Source organism: Oncorhynchus mykiss, chromosome 13, assembly GCF_057628025.1.
Source record: "Oncorhynchus mykiss isolate SJ-2025 chromosome 13, ASM5762802v1, whole genome shotgun sequence".
In the NCBI taxonomy this organism is placed as follows: domain Eukaryota; kingdom Metazoa; phylum Chordata; class Actinopteri; order Salmoniformes; family Salmonidae; genus Oncorhynchus; species Oncorhynchus mykiss.
The window spans coordinates 21,571,836-21,590,190 of NC_143034.1; the positions used below are offsets into that span (position 1 = coordinate 21,571,836).

An 18,355-nucleotide genomic window follows, 5' to 3' on the forward strand; every position below is an offset into this window, starting at 1 on the left:
CTGTGTGAACAACTGTTTTCTTTGATGAACCTGAACAAAACATCACACAGAAGTCGACTTACTGCTGAACACCTCCACTCAATTCTGAGGATTTCTTCAGCTCAGAGCCTTACCCCGAACATTGATGAACTTGTGGAAAAGATGGGACACCACCAAGTATCACCCTCAACCTCAAACAAGTGAACATTACTGTGCAATCACATATTTAGAGTTTTTACTCAGTTCAAGTTTAAAAGTTAAAATTTAATATTTGTTTTCACTGCATGTTACTTCTCCTTAAACAAAGTGTTGTTTTTGATTAATAGATTTTTGCACTTTATTTTTTTGTATTTCAATCCAATTATATTTTAAAAATATTTCAGTTGAGTGGATGATAGAAAATTGCTATTATTGTTTTTTCTTTGAAGTAAATTTAGCCCACTTTTGCTAAAATAGAAAATATAGTCTACTGATGGTGCCTTGAATACCGGTTTCTTTCATTTAATGTTCATGTTATGGGGATATTTATATAAAGGAAATTTGTCTTTTGTGTCTGTTGAAAATTAAAGATTACTGACAGAGCCATAAGAAAATATTGCTTTATTTATCTGATCATATTGTAATATATTTGTTAGGTTTTCAGTAGGTTCAATTAGGTTCACTAGACTATATGCGTCATTTAAAAATTTTTCAATGAACATTCGAACAGTCCGGCCCTCGTCTTGTAGCTGATTTTTTTATTTGGCCCTCCGTCCATTTGACTTTGACACCCCTGCACTAGATGATGGAACATTGCTGTGGGGACTTGCTTCCATTCAGCCACAAGAGCATTAGTGAGGTCAGGCACTGATGTTGAGCGATTAGGCCTGACTCGCAGTCCGTGTTCCAATTCATCCCAAAGGTGTTTGATGGGGTTGAGGTCAGGCATCTGGTGCAGGCCAGTCAAGTTCTTCCACACCGATCTCAACAAACCATTTCTGTATGGACCTCACTTTGTGCACAGGGGCATTGTCATGCTGAAACAAGAAAGGGGCTTCCCTAAATTGTTGCCACACAGTTGGAAGCACAGAATCGTCTAGAATGTAATTGTATGCTGTAACATTAAGATTTTCCTTCACTGGAACTAAGGGGCCTAGCCCGAACAGCCCCAGACCATTATTCCTCCTCCACCAAACTTTACAGTTGGCACTATGCATTGGGGCAGGTAGCGTTCTCCTGGCATCTGTCAAACCCAGATTTGTCTGTCGGACTGCCAGATGTTGACGTGTTATTCATTACTCCAGAGTCCAATGGAGGCTACTTTTACACCACTCCAGCGACGCTTGGCATTGCTCATGGTGATCTTAGGCTTGTGTGTGGCTGCTTGACCATGGAAACCCATTTCATGAAGCTCCCGACGAACAGTTATTGTGCTGATGTTACTTCCAGAGGCAGTTTGGAACTCGGTAGTGAATGTTGCAACCGAGGACAGATTATTTTTATGCTCTACGCGCTTCAGTGGTCCCGTTCTGTGAGCTTGTGTGGCCTACTACTTTGCGCCTGAGCCGTTGTTGCTTCTAGACGTTTCCACTTTACAATAACAGCACTTGACTAGGGCAGCTCTGGCAGGGCAGAAATTTGACGAACTGACGTGTTGGAAAGGTGGCATCCTATGACGGTGCCACGTTGAAAGTCACTGAGCTCTCCAGTAAGACCATTCTAATGCCATGTCTATGGCGGTGTGATAGATTTTATACACTTGTCAGAAACGGGTGTGGCTGAAATAGCCAAAACCACTAATTTGAAGGGGTGTCTACATACTTCTGTATATACAGTATAGTGTATTTTTTTAACTTAATCTTTATTTAACTAGGCAAGTCAGTTAAGAATAAATTAGGAACAGTGGGTTAACTGCCTTGTTCAGGGGCAGAGCGACAGATTTTTACCTTGTCAGCTCAGGGATTTGATCTTGCAACCTTACAGTTACTAGTCCAATGCTCTAACCACTAGGCTACCTGCCGCCCCCATGTGTATATGTTGAAGAGGTTGGGGCTCAAGCTGCACCACTGTCTTACCCCACGGCCCTGTGGAAAGAAATGGGTGTGTTTTTTGCCAATTCTAACCACACACCTGTTTGTGTACTTTCATATTGTTGTATGTTTTTCCCCCAACACCGCTTTCCATCCATTTGTATAGTAGGCCCTCATGCCAAATAGAAATCAACAAAGCATGAGAAGACTTTGCCTTTGTTTTGTTTTGTTTGTTAGTACATTGGGGTGTGTAGATGTATACATGGTCTGTCGTATGGTAATTTGGTAAAAAGCCATTGAACATTTGCTCAGTACATAGTTTTTTTTGGATGGACAGGTTTCTCAATATCTTCCTTAGGTTTATGCATTCTTCATCAAACCATCTGCCATTTGTTTCTCTCTCTCTCCTGTCTCTCTCTCTAACCCCCCCTCCTCTCTCCCTATTCCTGATAGAATGAGACAAGGCTTGGTCTACATAATGACATCACCTCAGTAGTTTACTCTTAGGGGAAACTCAGCAACATTGTGTTAAACATGGTTTACAATGCAGCACAGTAGATGAGCAACTCTGCATTGAACATCACATAGGCAAGAAGATATGGACATTACACACAGTCCATGTGTCTCAGCACATTAGTAGGAACATACCGTATGTGTTCACATATTACGCACATCTGACACAGTCCCTTGCATTTACTCAGTACACATAACCAGTGATAACCAAGACCTTCTGTTAGATGGGTGCAATAATGTATGTGTATTTCTGGTATTGTGAAGTCTCTATCTCTCTTTCTCTCGCGCCTCTCCTCTGTCTCTCCCTCCCTCTCGCTCCTTCTCTCTCTCCCACCCTTCTCTCACTACCCCCCACACCCCTCTTCCCCCATCTCCTAAACCCTTCCCTCTCGCTCCTTCTCTCTCTCGCTCCTTCTCTCACTACCCCCCACCCCTCTTCCCCCATCTCCTAAACCCTTCCCTCTAGCTCTCTCTCCGTCTCCCTATCTCTCTCATATTAACAAACAGGTGGGAGCTAACGAGTGCTTCGGGCTGCATCCGTTAGATCATCACTGCAGGTGCTATTCATAGAACCACTCCTCCTTTTCTTCATGACTGTCTTAAAGTCCTCTTTTCCTCCCCCATACTCCTCCGAGAGAGACTCTAGACCATCTAGTGTGAGTGGGCTACTAACTCTTTCTTGACAGCCAGAAAGAGATGGATTTGAATGAGGTGTGTGTGTCTGTGTGTGTGTGTGTGTGTGTGTGTGTGTGTGTGTGTGTGTGTGTGTGTGTGTGTGTGTGTGTGTGTGTGTGTGAGTGCATACAGGCGGACTTGATACACAACCTTACGCAACCAATGCCTATTCTGGAAACTGGAAACATGGACAGGTGTCCACCTCTTATCTATACAGAACCAACATCCTACTGCCGTTTCTGTTGACTGTGGTTTGTGTGTTTCTATGCTGCAGCTATGTAGCATAAATACGACAATGCTGGTTGGAGGGACAAATGGCACCCTATTCCCTATACAGAAGAGTGTGCTACCTTTGACCAGGGCCCATAGGGAATGTCTCAGATGAGTTCTCTATGGGGCGATCTGAATACAAAACACTTGTCAGTTTTCTCATCAGCCATTCATTTAGTAAACTAATGAATGTAGTTTACAAGAAAAGATGCCAAATCATTTGACAGTTGTCGGGTACGACAGTTGAACTAAACTCATGAGGTATTTCATTAAAAAGTTAGACTCTTCAAGAATCAATGGGAATATTATGAATGAAAAAGAAAACAAAAATGGATGTACCAATTGCTGATTGCCCCTGTATTTCCATATAGTATGACCTTCCAATTGCCACTTCCTTCCTCTTCCACTGAAGCCCGGAGCAAAATCAGTTACAGTACATCAAAACGACTCTTTATGCGCTTCAGTCTTTGAAGTGAAGGAGCCAGTTAGCCTTGAGAGCAGACACTTTGTGCCACTTTGTGCCCCTACAGCACGTCTACCATGTTACACACTGCTGGACCAGGAGAGACGAGAAAGAACGAGAGAGAGTGTGTCTGTGCGTCCGTGCATGTGCATGTGCATTTCAGTGTGTCTATGTGTGTGAGTGTGTGTGTGCGTGTCTTTTCACACCAGGATTATTCTGCCTGGAAGGAGGAGAGGTTAGAAGAGAGAGATGGAGCAGCTTAGCTTCCATTTTCCATTCTGAAGTTCTCATCCCAGTCAAAAGGATGGGAAGGGGGAGATCCTGTGTAATCCCTTGTTTATTAACGGGACTGATAAGAAATGTTCGCACGTTCTAGGCTAGAGAAAGATGGAAATGGTTGGAAAATACGAAAAAATGCCCAGAGAAAGAGAGAGACAGAGAAAGAGAGAGACAGAGAATGAGAGAGAGCGAGAGAGAGAGAGAGAGAGAGAGAGAAAGCAAGCCAGAGAGAGCGAGAGAGAAAGACAGAATAAGAGATGAAGAGAAGAGAGGCGTAAAAAAGGAGAATGTCAGCCCGTTTGTTTTAGAGAATAGAGTGTAATGAGATGCTAATGTAACAACAGAAGACTGGATGCCCTCTGGGGTGCTGTACAGTAGCAAGGCGTTTACTCTCTCACTCCCTTCCACCGACGGACGAGAGGAGGAGAGAAGAAGGAGAGGAGGGATGGAGAAAGAGAGGAGAGGGGACCCTGGAGGAGTGTTGGAGAGAGGGATGAGAGGAGGAGAGAAGAAGGAGAGGAGGGATGGAGAAAGAGAGGAGAGGGGACCCTGGAGGAGTGTTGGAGAGAGGGATGAGAGGAGGAGAGAAGAAGGAGAGGAGGGATGGAGAAAGAGAGGAGAGGGGACCCTGGAGGAGTGTTGGAGAGAGGGATGAGTGTTTTGGAGGAGTGTAAAAATAGCTGGATGGCTTGGTTGTAAGAGTGGAGGAGTATGTTTGAAGAAAGGAGGGCTAAAGGAGGTGAAAGGAGGCTCAGGTCAAAAGTAGTGCGCTATAAAGGGAATAGGGTGCCATTTGGGACACAAACTGAGTGTGTCGGGTAGAGAATGGTATAATGTGTGTAGGAGGCGAATGCCCCAGAGATGTACTACTGTTTTCTCCGACTACAGTGGTACAAACACACATTAAACTCCAGCTCTCACGACACCCCATTGGGGTATGCTGGCCCTGCGTCCCAAATGCCGCCATATTTCCTACATAGTGCACTACTTTTGACCAGAGCACTGTGGGCCCTATAGGGAATAGGGTGCCATTCGGGAACGTAGCCTGCATGTCTAGTGACTGAGCTCAAATTCGGACTCAACCGCTAATACGCTGCAAACTGCATTTTTGTTTACTGCTGTTTCTCCGACAGTCTGCGTCTGTACAAAAACACATTATGAAGTCCACTCTCCAACTCTCCGGACACCCTGGGATATAGCTACATCGATCCCAACCATTAACCCTATGTGGTACCATGACTAACTGCTAGCCCTACAATGTCTCTGATTTGAACAAAAACACATTATGAAGTCCACTCTCCAACTCTCCGGACACCCTGGGATATAGCTACATCGATCCCAACCATTAACCCTATGTGGTACCATGACTAACTGCTAGCCCTACAATGTCTCTGACTTGAACAAAAACACATTATGAAGTCCACTCTCCAACTCTCCGGACACCCTGGGATATAGCTACATCGATCCCAACCATTAACCCTATGTGGTACCATGACTAACTGCTAGCCCTACAATGTCTCTGACTTGAACAAAAACACATTATGAAGTCCACTCTCCAACTCTCCGGACACCCTGGGATATAGCTACATCGATCCCAACCATTAACCCTATGTGGTACCATGACTAACTGCTAGCCCTACAATGTCTCTGACTTGAACAAAAACACATTATGAAGTCCACTCTCCAACTCTCCGGACACCCTGGGATATAGCTACATCGATCCCAACCATTAACCCTATGTGGTACCATGACTAACTGCTAGCCCTACAATGTCTCTGATTTGAACAAAAACACATTATGAAGTCCACTCTCCAACTCTCCGGACACCCTGGGATATAGCTACATCGATCCCAACCATTAACCCTATGTGGTACCATGACTAACTGCTAGCCCTACAATGTCTCTGATTTGAACAAAAACACATTCAACTGTCATAACAGAGGTTTGACGGACATCACGCCGCTTGCTTAGCGAGTACCGTGTTCTCCTGATTTGGCTCACACCAAGGCTCGAACCCAGGACCTCTGCTTTGCTTGCACACGTGACGGCACTCCCGGAGCGTCTTACCAGTCAGCGCCACCGAAAATGTACAATTTGTTACAGCAAGTGAGGATATTTTAGGTTGCGGAGTACATTTCACACATCCCCATGTGCTACACATGAGAAATACAGTGGCTAGTTACATCTGATACCTAAACTGAATTCTACACTGTAAAGAGGTTAACCATGCTTACTGTCTAACTCGATAGCCCTACAGTTTCTCTCACTGCAGTTGAACAAAAACACATTTGTCCACTCCAACTGTCATAACACCCCACGGGATATATACAGTTGTCTTGTGGCTAAACTCAAAACAACCTCTTACCCTAAACTGTAGCTACTAATGTTAGCCCTGATATTAAAACCCCATGAAATATATAGTCCACTGTATAGCTAATACTAAAATCAACTTAGAACCCTATGATAATGCTAAAACTCTATAAACTTGCTACGCTAGCTCTGCCCACAGGCTCCGCGTGCACAGCTGGTGCACGGTCTCAGTAACGTGTTAGATATACTGTAAAGCTAATGGCAAAAATCCCCCTCTTACCTCATGATAATGCTAGAACTGCTAACTCTGCTAACCCACTACGCTAGCCCTTGTTGCAGGCTCTATGGGCAGTGGGCACAGCATTAGCAATAGCGTAGAGTGCTAGCGGCTGAGCGGGCTAATTGCATTTCCTTGTGTTAATTAGGCCGTTTAATTAGGAAATGCATGTGAGGGTTTATAGAATACAGAGGGACCTGAGAATGAGAGGGGGTAGAGGAGGGAGGAGAGGCGAGGAGAAGAAGAAGGGAGAGGAGAGGGGGGATAAGAGGAGGGAGGGGAACGGAGGATGGAGGGGGGGATGAGAGGAGAGGAAAGGAGGGAGAGGAGGAGAGGAGGAAGAGGGGGGATGTGAGGAGAGGAGGGAGAGGGGGATCAGAGGAGAGGAGAGGAAAGGAGAAGAGAAGAAGGGAAAGGAGAGGGGGGATGAGAGGAGCAGAGGGAGAGGAGGGAGAGGAGAGGAGCGGAGGAGAGGAGAGGAGGGAGAGGAGGAGAGGAGAGGAGAGGAGAGGAGAGGAGAGGAGAGGAGAGGAGAGGAGAGGAGAGGAGAGGAGAGGAGAAGAAGGGAGTGGAGAGGGGGGATGAGAGGAGCAGAGGGAGAGGAGGGAGAGGAGCAGAGGAGAGGAGAGGAGGAAGTACAGACAGAGCAATGAACAAAGAGGTCTCTGCACTGAAGCCATGTTCCAATATATAGGATTGGATTTATTGTGTGTTGAAAGGGGACAAGAGAAAGGGTGATTGAAATATTGGAATGTATCCTTTTTCTTTCACCATATCATACAAATGATTGGTCACTATGCTGCCCACTCACCTCCACTAACAGGAAGCAGGGTACGATGTAGGTGCTGGTCTTCTGTAGGTCTCTGTCCCCTATATTCCTCATTGTTCCTTCTTCCCAGTTCCTCTTCTGTTAGCTGGACTGATGCACCTGTAGAATCATAACCTTTAGCAACAGCACCAGAAAAGTATTGCTGTGCCAAATTGCTCCAGTTCAGTCCATTACGGAACCATTTTGAGTTATTTAAAAAAAATGTTTTTATCACACACACACACAAGCACACGCACACGGACACACACACACACACATACACGAAATATGGTTCCATTTGGGACGCAGGGACAGTCAGTCAGATACAGTTTTCAGATACAGTCAGTCAGACACAGTCAGTCAGATACAGTTTTCAGACACAGTCAGTCAGATACAGCTTTCAGACACAGTCAGTCAGTCAGACACAATCAGTCAGATACAGTTTTCAGACACAGTCAGTCAGACACAGTCAGTCAGTCATACAGTTTTCAGACACAGCCAGTCAGTCAGACACAGTCAGTCAAACACAGTCAGATACAGTTTTCAGACAGTCAGTCAGACACAGTCAGTCAGATACAGTTTTCAGACACAGTCAGTCAGATACAGTTTTCAGACACAGTCAGTCAGTCAGACACAGTCAGTCAGATACAGTTTTCAGACACAGTCAGTCAGACACAGTCAGTCAGTCATACAGTTTTCAGACACAGCCAGTCAGTCAGACACAGTCAGTCAAACACAGTCAGATGCAGTTTTCAGACACAGTCAGTCAGATACGGTCAGTCAGACACAGTCAGTCAGACACAGTCAGTCAGATACAGTCAGTCAGACACAGTCAGTCAGACACAGTCAGTCAGATACAGTCAGTCAGACACAGCCAGTCAGATACGGTCAGTCAGACACAGTCAGTCAGACACAGTCAGTCAGATACAGTTTTCAGACACAGTCAGTCAAACACAGTCAGTCAGATACGGTCAGTCAGACACAGTCAGTCAGACACAGTCAGTCAGATACAGTCAGTCAGACACAGTCAGTCAGATACAGTTTTCAGACACAGTCAGTCAAACACAGCATGGAAATAGGATATACATAAGAGCGACAGGGAGAGAAGGTTAAAAAAAGATGATTGAACGAGGGAAGAGAAAACATTGAACAACAACAATCCCAAATTGAAGTCAACTCAGGGATTCCCCCCACAGGACAGCAAAAGATAAGAGAACATATATTAAAGAAAGGCATTTGGCAAAGAAAGTGGCATAAGATAAGAAGGCTTCCTTCCACCTACCCACAAGCAGATACCCGCATGGGGAAAGAACTGTAGGCTCCAAGGACTATGGATACTGTTCCATCAAAGTCAACAGTACATTTCTCACCACGTAGCAGCAAAAAAAGCCTGTCTGAGTTGATTTGCAGTTGAAGTGTTTGATTCACACAGTCAATATTATTCTGGGTAGTGCATAAACCCCAAGTATGAATTCCGATACAGAGCGAGAATAATGCATTTCTTTACTTGAAAAGCAGTCCCAAGGTTTGATTGACAGCCCTTAGTCCCTTCTGTATACTCTTCTTAGAAAGCCTCCTTCGGGTCACCCTTTCCTCGCCTATGTCCCAAATGGCACCCTATTCCCTACATAGTGCACTACTTAGGGAACGGGGTGCCATTGGGGACGCGGTCCTGATCTCATGCCTTTCTGAACAGAATCCTGAATTGACATACACTACCGTTCAAAAAATGTGGGGTCACTTAGAAATTAAAATAACATCAAATTGATCTGAAATACAGTGTAGACATTGTTAATGTTGTAAATGACTACTGTAGCTGGAAACAACAGATTTTAATGGAATATCTACATAGGCGTACAGAGGCCCATTATCAGCAATTATCACACTTGTGTTCCAATGGCACGTTGTGTTAGCTAATCCAAGTTGATCATTTTAAAAAGCTAATTGATCATTAGAAAACCCTTTTGCAATTATGTTAGCACAGCTGAAAACTATTGTTCTCATTAAAGAAGCAATAAAACTGGCCTTCTTTAGACTAGATGAGTATCTGGAGCATCAGCATTTGTGGGTTCGATTACAGGCTCAAAATGGCAAGAAACAATGAACGTTCTTCTGAAACTCGTCAGTCTATTCTTATTCTGAGAAATTAAGGCTATTCCATGCAAGAAATTGCCAAGATACTGAAGATCTCGTACAACGCTGTGTACTACTCCCTTCACAGAACAGCGCACTACCGCTAACCAGAATAGAAAGAGGAGTGGGAGGCCCCGGTGCACAGCTGAGCAAGAGGACAAGTACATTAGAGTGTCTAGTTTGAGAAACAGACGCCTCACAAGTCCTCAACTGTCAGCTTCATTAAATAGTACCCACAAAACACCAGTCTCAATGTCAGTGAAGAGGCGACTCCGGGATGCTGGCCTTCTAGGCAGAGTTCCTCTGTCCAGTCTCTGTGTCCTTTTGCCCATCTTAATATTTTATTTTTATTGGCCAATCTGAGATATGGCTTTTTCTTTGCAACTCTGCCTAGGACAGCATCCCGGAGTCGCCTCTTCACTGTTGACGTTGAGACTGGTGTTTTGCGGGTACTATTTAATGAAGATGCCAGTTGAGGACTTGTGAGGCATCAATTTCTCATACTAGACACTCTAATGTACTTGTCCTCTTGCTCAGTTGTGCACCGGGGCCTCACACTCCTCTTTCTAGTCTGGTTAGAGCCAGTTTGCGTTCTGTGAAGGGAGTAGTATACAGCGTTGTACGAGATCTTCAGTTTCTTGGCAATTTCTCGCATTGAATAGCCTTCATTTCTCAGAACAAGAAGAGACTGATGAGTCTCAGAAGAAAGTTCTTTGTTTCTGGCCATTTTGAGCCTGTAATCGAACCCACAAATGTGGATGCTCCAGATACTCTCCTTCTCTCTCCTCACCCCACTCAGCCCATCTCTCCTTCTCTCTCCTCACCCCACTCAGCCCATCTCTCCTTCTCTCTCTTCACCCCACTCAGTCCTTCTCTCCTTCTCTCTCTTCACCCCACTCCGTCCATCTCTCCTTCTCTCTTCACCCCACTCAGTCCATCTCTCTCTCTCTCTTCACCCCACTCAGTCCATCTCTCCTTCTCTCTCTTCACCCCACTCAGTCCATCTCTCCTTCACTCTCTTCACCCCACTCAGTCCATCTCTCGTTCTCTCTCTTCGCCCGACTCGGTCCACCTCTCCTTCTCTCTCTTCACCCCACTCAGTCCACCTCTCCTTCTCTCTCTTCACCCCACTCAGTCCATCTCTCCTTCGCTCTCTTCACCCCACTCCGTCCATCTCTCTTTCTCTCTCTTCACCCAGCTCAGTCATCCCTCGTTTTTTCTCTTCATCTCTCTCTGTCTCACTCTCTCTCTCAATACATAATCTCTCTGTGTCTCTGTCATCATCTGTGTTCCATCTCATACCACTGCAGTATTGTCATGACACCCCAAAACCCTGCCTCACACACTACCACACACCTCCTCTCTCACTACCTACCAACAGCTACACACAATCCCACATACAGCGACACACAGTCCCACACAATTACACACACTCACCCACACACACGACTGATACGCTACTCTTTCTCCCTGACAATCCAGCAGATGTGTGTGTGTGCGTGTGTGTGTGTGTGTGCGTGTGTGTGTGTGTGTGGCGCAAGGGGAGTAAGACATTAATACAGCTCTGCATGTAGCACTACAGGTTCATCAATGTGGGTCAGGAAAGACGGAGACTGAGATATCTCTGCTACTGCACTCATCATCCTATCTATGGCTTTCTCTCTCTCTCTCTCTCACACACACACACACACACACACACACACACACACACACACACACACACACACACACACACACACACAGACACACACACACACACACACACACTATAACAGCGTCTACAGTATAATGTGTGTGGCAAAAACACACTTCTAATAATACTGTCTTTTATCAAAGAAAAAGAATGCCATGAATAAAATCTGGTCTTACCACAGATTCTGTGCAGAGAAGTAGTGGTGATGAAGTGTTGCTAGACAGTAGCCACAGCCTCTGCCTTTGACAGAGAAGAAGTGGAGTATTTTACAACTCGCTGAAGGCTCCCATCCTGCTGTCTTCTGTCTGTGTTTGTTTTATCTGCTCCGAGTCTTCAGTCAAAGTAGACCGCCTGCACTTTCACTGCTGCTTTCTCTAGTAAGCCAACGCTACAGAGACAGAATGAAAGAGAGAGAGAGAGAGAGATAGTGTGTTTGTCTGCTAGAGTGTGTGTTAATGTGTGTGTGTGTATAGATTCACAGTAAAGCACAAGCAACACAGTCTATCTATATGCACTGGGCAACATGCAGTCGCTACGCTACTTTGCTAATCTTCCATGGACGGACAAAGCTAATTAATGAATCCGTACGGCTTGAGGGGTTCAATAGAGAGAGAAAGAACTAGAGAGGCTGGGAGAGAGAGAGAGTGGAGGATGCGAGGAGTGAGAGATATAATTAGAGTAAGCGAAGGCAAGAGAGTGGAGAAGAGAGAGGAGATGAGAGAGAGTGAGGGAGAGTGAGAGTGAAAGAGTCGGAAGACGAAGGAATGAGAGCATGAGACCGCGGGAGAAGAGAGAACGCAGGCAGCGGAGTAGAGAGGGAGAGGGAGAGAATGAGTGAGAGAGAGAGAGGGAGAGGGAGAGGGAGAGAATGAGTGTGAGAGAGGGAGAGAATGAGTGAGGGAGAGGGAGAGAATGAGTGTGAGAGAGAGAGAGGGAGAGGGAGAGGGAGAGAATGAGTGTGAGAGAGAGAGAGAGAGAGAGAGAGAGAGAGAGAGAGATAGTGTGTGTATGTGTGTCAGCGGTATAGGAATAACAGCTGAATGATAGGCTAGTCTACACTCTTAGAGAAAAGGGTTCTTCAGCTGTCCACATAGGAGAACCCTTTTTGGTTCTAGGTACAACTCTTTTGGGTTCCATGTAGAGCCCAACGTGGAAAGGGTTCTACATAGAACCCAAAGGGGTTCTTCTTGGAACCAAAAGTGTTTTTACCAGGAACCAAAAGGGGTTTTACAAAGGGTTCACCAATGAGGACAGCCGAAGAACCCTTTAAGGTTGTAGATGGTTTGTAGTTGTTTTCTATGATTGTAGGGGCAGGCAGCATACCTTTAGAAAGCTAAGCCCATGGCTGTGAGTGTGTGTTTGTGTGTGTGTGTGTGTGTGTGTGTGTGTGTGTGTGTGTGTGTGTGTGTGTGTGTGTGTGTGTGTGTGTGTGTGTGTGTGTGTGTGTGTGTATAAACGCGTGGGCTCAGGTGAGTGCCTCAGAATGACGGGATTAATGATGCGTCACCAAGTGGAAAAGTGGGGCATTTCAGACACACACACACACGCGCGCGCACACACGCACACACACACACACACCTGTGCACCAGGCCCTATATGGGTCATGGGCCTTCAAGTGCCAGGCACCAGCAGCCTCAGGCGGTGTGTGTGTGTGTGTGTGTGTGTGTGTGTGTGTGTTTCCCCACAAGAATAGTAAACTAACAAAAATTTGACCAACTGGGGATATTTTGTTGGTCCCCACGAGGTCAAATGCTGTTTCTAGGTGGTTTAGGGTTAAGGTTAGAATTAGTGTTAGGGTTAGAACTAGGTTAGGGTTAGGAGCTAGGGTTAGGTTTAGGGTTAAGTTTTTTTTGTTAAGGTTACGGTGAGAACATGGGTTATTGTGAATAGGATTTTGAACAGGACTGAATTGTGTGTCCCCACAAGGTTACCTGTACAAGACTGTGTATGTGTGTGTGTGTGTGTGTGTGTGTGTGTGTGTGTGTGTGTGTGCATGACTCCCCAAGGCAGTATGTACTGTACGTGGGCTGTGTATTCATGTGTAACGGATGTGAAACGGCTAGCTTAGTTAGCGTGGGCGCTAAATAGCGTTTCAATCAGTGACGTCACTTGCTCTGAGACCTTGAAGTAGTAGTTCCCCTTGCGATGGGTAACGATGCTTCGAGGGTGACTGTTGATGTGTGCAGAAGGTCCCTAGTTCGCGCCCGGGTATGGGCGAGGGGACGGTCTAAATTTGTACTGTTACACATGCATGTTCGTCCTGGGGGCTGCTGCTCCAGCCTGGATGTGGTATGACTTGCATCATGCTGCTGGATGTGCCTGTTACTCCACAAACGGTTCTGTACATACTGTACTAGTTTACCATAATGAACAACTATTGAATATTCCACATAGCTACAGCAAGGCCTTCAGGTCTGTGGTGGGGCTGGTTATCATTTCTCCCTGGTAGTTCATTGATTGGTAATGTCACTGATTGGTCCAAAGAGTCACTCACCAGGTGTCCCCCGGGTCTGAATCAGTCCCTGATTGGAGGGGAAGGATGACAACTTGAGGCCTGCATTTCAATAAGCCTGTTGGAGAGTGTGGATAGGATATATCATGTAAACACGCCTTCAATACAATATGTCCAGTGCATAGACCTGGCAAAGGGAGAGAGTTAGTTTCCTTGTGACTGACTGTTAAAAGCATCAAGATTTTTTTGTGTGTGTAGTTCCCATGGAAACACAGCATCCCATTCCCATGATAAGGAGTGACATTCATTGAGGCACGCACACATGTACACACGTACACCCACACGCAGTATGGTTGAGAGGGACATTGGCTGGGACTGTACTGCATCAACCCCAGACGATTTTAATGAGGTCTAAAGGAAGAGGTTTCAACAATACACCACCTGGCCAAGAGAGTAACAGTAGTTATTCATATCTTTACTGCAGTCTCTAACGGGCCACTCTCAAAGGACAAATAACATTAAATACTTTCTCACTACTTTGCAGATATGCGTTTTTCAATCATGTGATGTAAGATATTATTATGCATCATTTTTTACCTGTCTGAGAGCCATTATGATAATGTGTGAGCTCAAGCACAGATGCCAAGTCATGCATATTAACATAGTTTTAATAAGAGTCAAAGTCATGCATATGAATGTAGTTTTAATAAGAGTCAAAGGCATGCATATGAATGTAGTTTTAATAAGAGTCAAAGTCATGCATATGAATGTAGTTTTAATAAGAGTCAAAGTCATGCATATGAATGTAGTTTTAATAAGAGTCAAAGTCATGCATATGAATGTAGTTTTAATAAGAGTCAAAGGAGTAAAAGTGGAATACAAGGGCAAATCAGGGACAGTAGCAACCTCAATAGACAGGTACACTGTGGAGACGAAAGTAGAGCATGAGACAACGACTAACATACACTCTCTTGCTTTGTGCACGCACACGTGGGGGCATGTATGCGTGCGCATACGTGCGCATGAACGCGCACACACACATTGTTGGAAGGGACATGACTAATACAGTATTTGGCTCTCAATGTGAAGAACTCCTACGGTTTCCTTTTTATTCAAGAATCAAAACTAGGGCGATTCAGGGTACGTGTTATTGTGCCCATGTGTGTGTTTGTGAGAGTCCATTTGATGGATTACAGTCAAGGATATTATGTTTAAATAGCTTGGGAGTTAGTTTGGACATAATTATTCAGATCGGAATATGGAGCAATGAAATATATATAAGTAATCTGTAATTTACGGGAACGAGAATATTGCCCACATCTCCAGACGTTAAAATAGTAATGCCACTGTTGCTCTGGGTGCATTTAGCCTATATTCCAATATCACGCTTGTAGAATGAGAACATAGGAGGATACCGGGATGGATCAGGCTACTACTGCTCCCTTCTAGATGCTATTACTCTTTGTTTTGTCGATAACTTTTGTGATGTTCACATTGCCCATTCTCCATTTCACGTCACATAATAAACTATTGTCAGTTGTGTTACCTGTTGCTCCCTGGTTTCAATGTCTATGGTTGCTCCTGTGGAATGGAAAGTCCACTTCTCACTACCTACAGTTGGTACATACGAACAACACGCAACTATCCCTGTGCTGCTCTCTGAAAAGAGGGTTGGCCACCCAGCACAGCACAACACGGAACATGAGTCAGGTAACTGTAACAGAACGTTGCTTCTGAGCTCCCGTGCATTTTGGACACGCACCGACTCGGTTTGGGAGGCAGGGAGTGACAAACATATTTCTCTGAAAGGGATTTTGCTGTACTCCCATGTCTATTTTAAAAACCTAATAGACGTTTTAAGTTTTACGTTTTCGTGTGTCTGCTGCACTGATGTGACGTTTGGCGTTTCACAAGCGGATAAAACGCTCAGGTGTTTGTTTTTCATAGGTGGATTTCCTGCCTTTTTTAAAAAACAATTCCTAAGTAGAGGAGCGACAAGAGGCTTTCCCCTGCGGTATATTTCTTTATTGCAAAACTCTTGTTAAACCACGTCAGTGTTTTTCTTGCTTTCGTTTTTAAATATTTAATTTCTAACCACCGACAACGCCGAGTGGCCACGTTGGAACAAACAGGTAAGTGTCTGCAATAATATTATTAGGCAACACCTTTCGATTTCAAAGTTACTTTGCTTTTGTTTTCTACTGAATTTGACAGTTTTCCTGACTGCAGAAAGTTAGTAAACGTCCTTGGGTTGACACCTTTTCAACTCGTGCTACAAATGTGATCCGTGTGCGCGCGCAACGACAGGCCTGGCTGCAAGCGGATGATTTGCAACGTGCATGACCTCTGTAAACCATTAAGCCACAGATTCACCGAATAATTATAGAATCATAGTTACATTTGGTCCCATCTTATTTGTTGATATATTCATTCATCAGCTTAGAAATGAACTTGACAGTGAGTGTGGATAGTCACAAAGAGGCCTCATAGGGAAGAAAAACCACATTTGGAAGGAAAGGTTATATAATGTTGCCAAAATGATGTCGAGCTTTTCCATATCAATTCGAGTTATTTCACAGATCTCCCACATTTCTAGAGGGTACATTCAGAAATCATGATACACTTGAATGGAGTATTTAAATACAGAGGATATAATATACCTCAAAGGGACGGGTAAATGTAGCTCATTATAACCTAGTTAATGAATGCGTTCTGGGATGACGGAACAAATTGGGCCAGCTTTCTATCGCGGAGACTAATAGAGCATGGTGATAGTGCCTAGCTGCTGTTGCACCACCTACACACACAACAACATAGCCGACACGCTAAACTATTACCCATCCAACAGAATCCCTTGGCTCACACTGATTATGTGTCCTGTGTAAATGCAAGGGACCGTTAGATGTAGGAACTGACTTGCGTAATATGTGAACACATACGGTATGTTCCTACTAATGTGCTGAGACACATGGACTGTGTGTAATGTCCATATCTTCTTGCCTATGTGATGTTCAATGCACAGAGTTGCTCATTCACTCTGCTGCATTGTAAACTGCTGAGGTGACATCATTATGTAGACCAAGCCTGGTCTCATTCTGAGAGAAGAAGCCAGGGGCTTTAACCTGAGTCATCTAAAACCAACAGCACATAGATCTGCTTAGCTAGCAAACAGAGACATATGCATGTGGGGGGAGGGATCCCAGGTTACAGGGGAGACTCCCAACAGGTCTCGAGGGACGTACTCTTTAAAGTCTTCCTTCGCTGAACCCCCTAGGCCCTAACTGTGTGTGCTAGCCCGAGGGTGTCGTGAACATAATTGAACCTCTGACTCATTTTGTTTCTAGGAAGTAGTATGGTGTTCAGTTCACTCTTTAAGTCCCTATAACCAGGGGCATATTCATTACTGCACATTGTAGCTTTCTGTTTTGCAACAGAAAATCGAAAAACAAATGTTTCTTAATGGACAAATTCAGGTAGTTACTCCCTGTTTCATCCGTTTTTCTTCTGTTTGGTATCTAGTGAACCTGCCTGGTCTCAGAGCATTTTGTATTATTTTGGATGTAAATTTCACTTATTCAGATGTTTCGTATGGTGTATATGTTTAATGTCATCATCTATAAGTCTTTGCTAGGTAAAGCCCCGCCATTTTTCAGCTCACTGGTCAGCATAGCAACAGTAGCACGCGCTCCAGCAGGTATATTTCACTGGTCATCCCCAAAGCCAACACTTACTTTGGCCGCCTTTCCTTCCAGTTTTCTGCTGCCAATGACTCACTGAAGCTGGAGTCTTATATCTCCCTCTCCAACTTTAAGCATCAGCTGTCAGAGCAGCTTACCGATCACTGTACCTGTACATAGCCAATCTGTAAATGGCACACCCAACTACCTCATCCCCATATTGTTACTTATCCTCTTGCTCTTTTGCACCCCAGTATCTATACCTGCACATCATCATCTGCACATCTATCACTCCAGTGTTAATGCTAAATTGTAATTATTTCACTTCCATGGCCTATTTATTGCCTATCTCCCTACTCTTCTACATTTGCACACTGTACATTGATTTTTCTATTGTGTTATTGATTGTACGTTTGTTGATGTGTAACTCTGTGATGTTTTTGTTGCACTGCTTTGCTTTCTTGGCCAGTTGGCCAGTTTGCAGTTGTAAATTAACTTGTTCTCAACTGGCCTACCTGGTTAAATAAAGGTGAAATGAAATACAAATAAATAAAATATGTTACGAATTTGCTAAACATATGTTAATAATTCCAATTTGTTGTGGCTAATGTTAGCACCTGGCTAACGTTAGATAGGCTAGGGGTTAGGGTTTAAGGCTAAACAGTAGTAAGTAGGTAAAACGTTTCTAAAATGCTAAAGTTGTCCGTGATGAGATTCAAACACTCACCGTTTGGGTTGCTAGACGTTCACGTTATAGACCCTCTCTTAATTTTTACCTTGAGTAACCATCTGTCTTATGTAGCCATACCAAACGTAA

General features: G+C 44.5%; 2 protein-coding genes across 7 annotated transcripts in view; one reads left to right on the forward strand and one right to left on the reverse strand.

The window, feature by feature from the left end:
• The window catches only part of LOC118940354 (phospholipid phosphatase-related protein type 2), a 55,263-nt gene extending 43,096 nt beyond the window's left edge, over positions 1-12,167 (reverse strand). For 2 of the 3 annotated variants that reach the window (XM_090195710.1, XM_090195709.1), the window contains exons 1-2: positions 11,586-11,797; positions 7,587-7,703 (exon numbers count right to left, since the gene is read on the reverse strand). In XM_090195710.1, coding sequence (XP_090051836.1) covers positions 7,587-7,658 — 72 coding nt within the window. In that variant the 5' untranslated portion in view covers positions 7,659-7,703; positions 11,586-11,797. Of the gene's footprint in view, positions 1-7,586; positions 7,704-11,585 lie in introns of all 3 variants that reach the window. The other variant, XM_090195708.1, reaches the window with a different exon arrangement.
• A 2,843-nt stretch (positions 12,168-15,010) lies between these two features.
• LOC110487277 (uncharacterized) overlaps positions 15,011-18,355 on the forward strand; it is a 34,327-nt gene continuing 30,982 nt past the window's right edge. Inside the window, exon 1 of one of the 4 annotated variants that reach the window (XR_016485736.1) lies at positions 15,011-15,571. The gene's annotated coding sequence lies outside the window, so the exon portion shown is untranslated. Of the gene's footprint in view, positions 15,994-18,355 lie in introns of all 4 variants that reach the window. The other 3 variants (XM_090195714.1, XM_090195713.1, XR_016485735.1) reach the window with 3 other exon arrangements.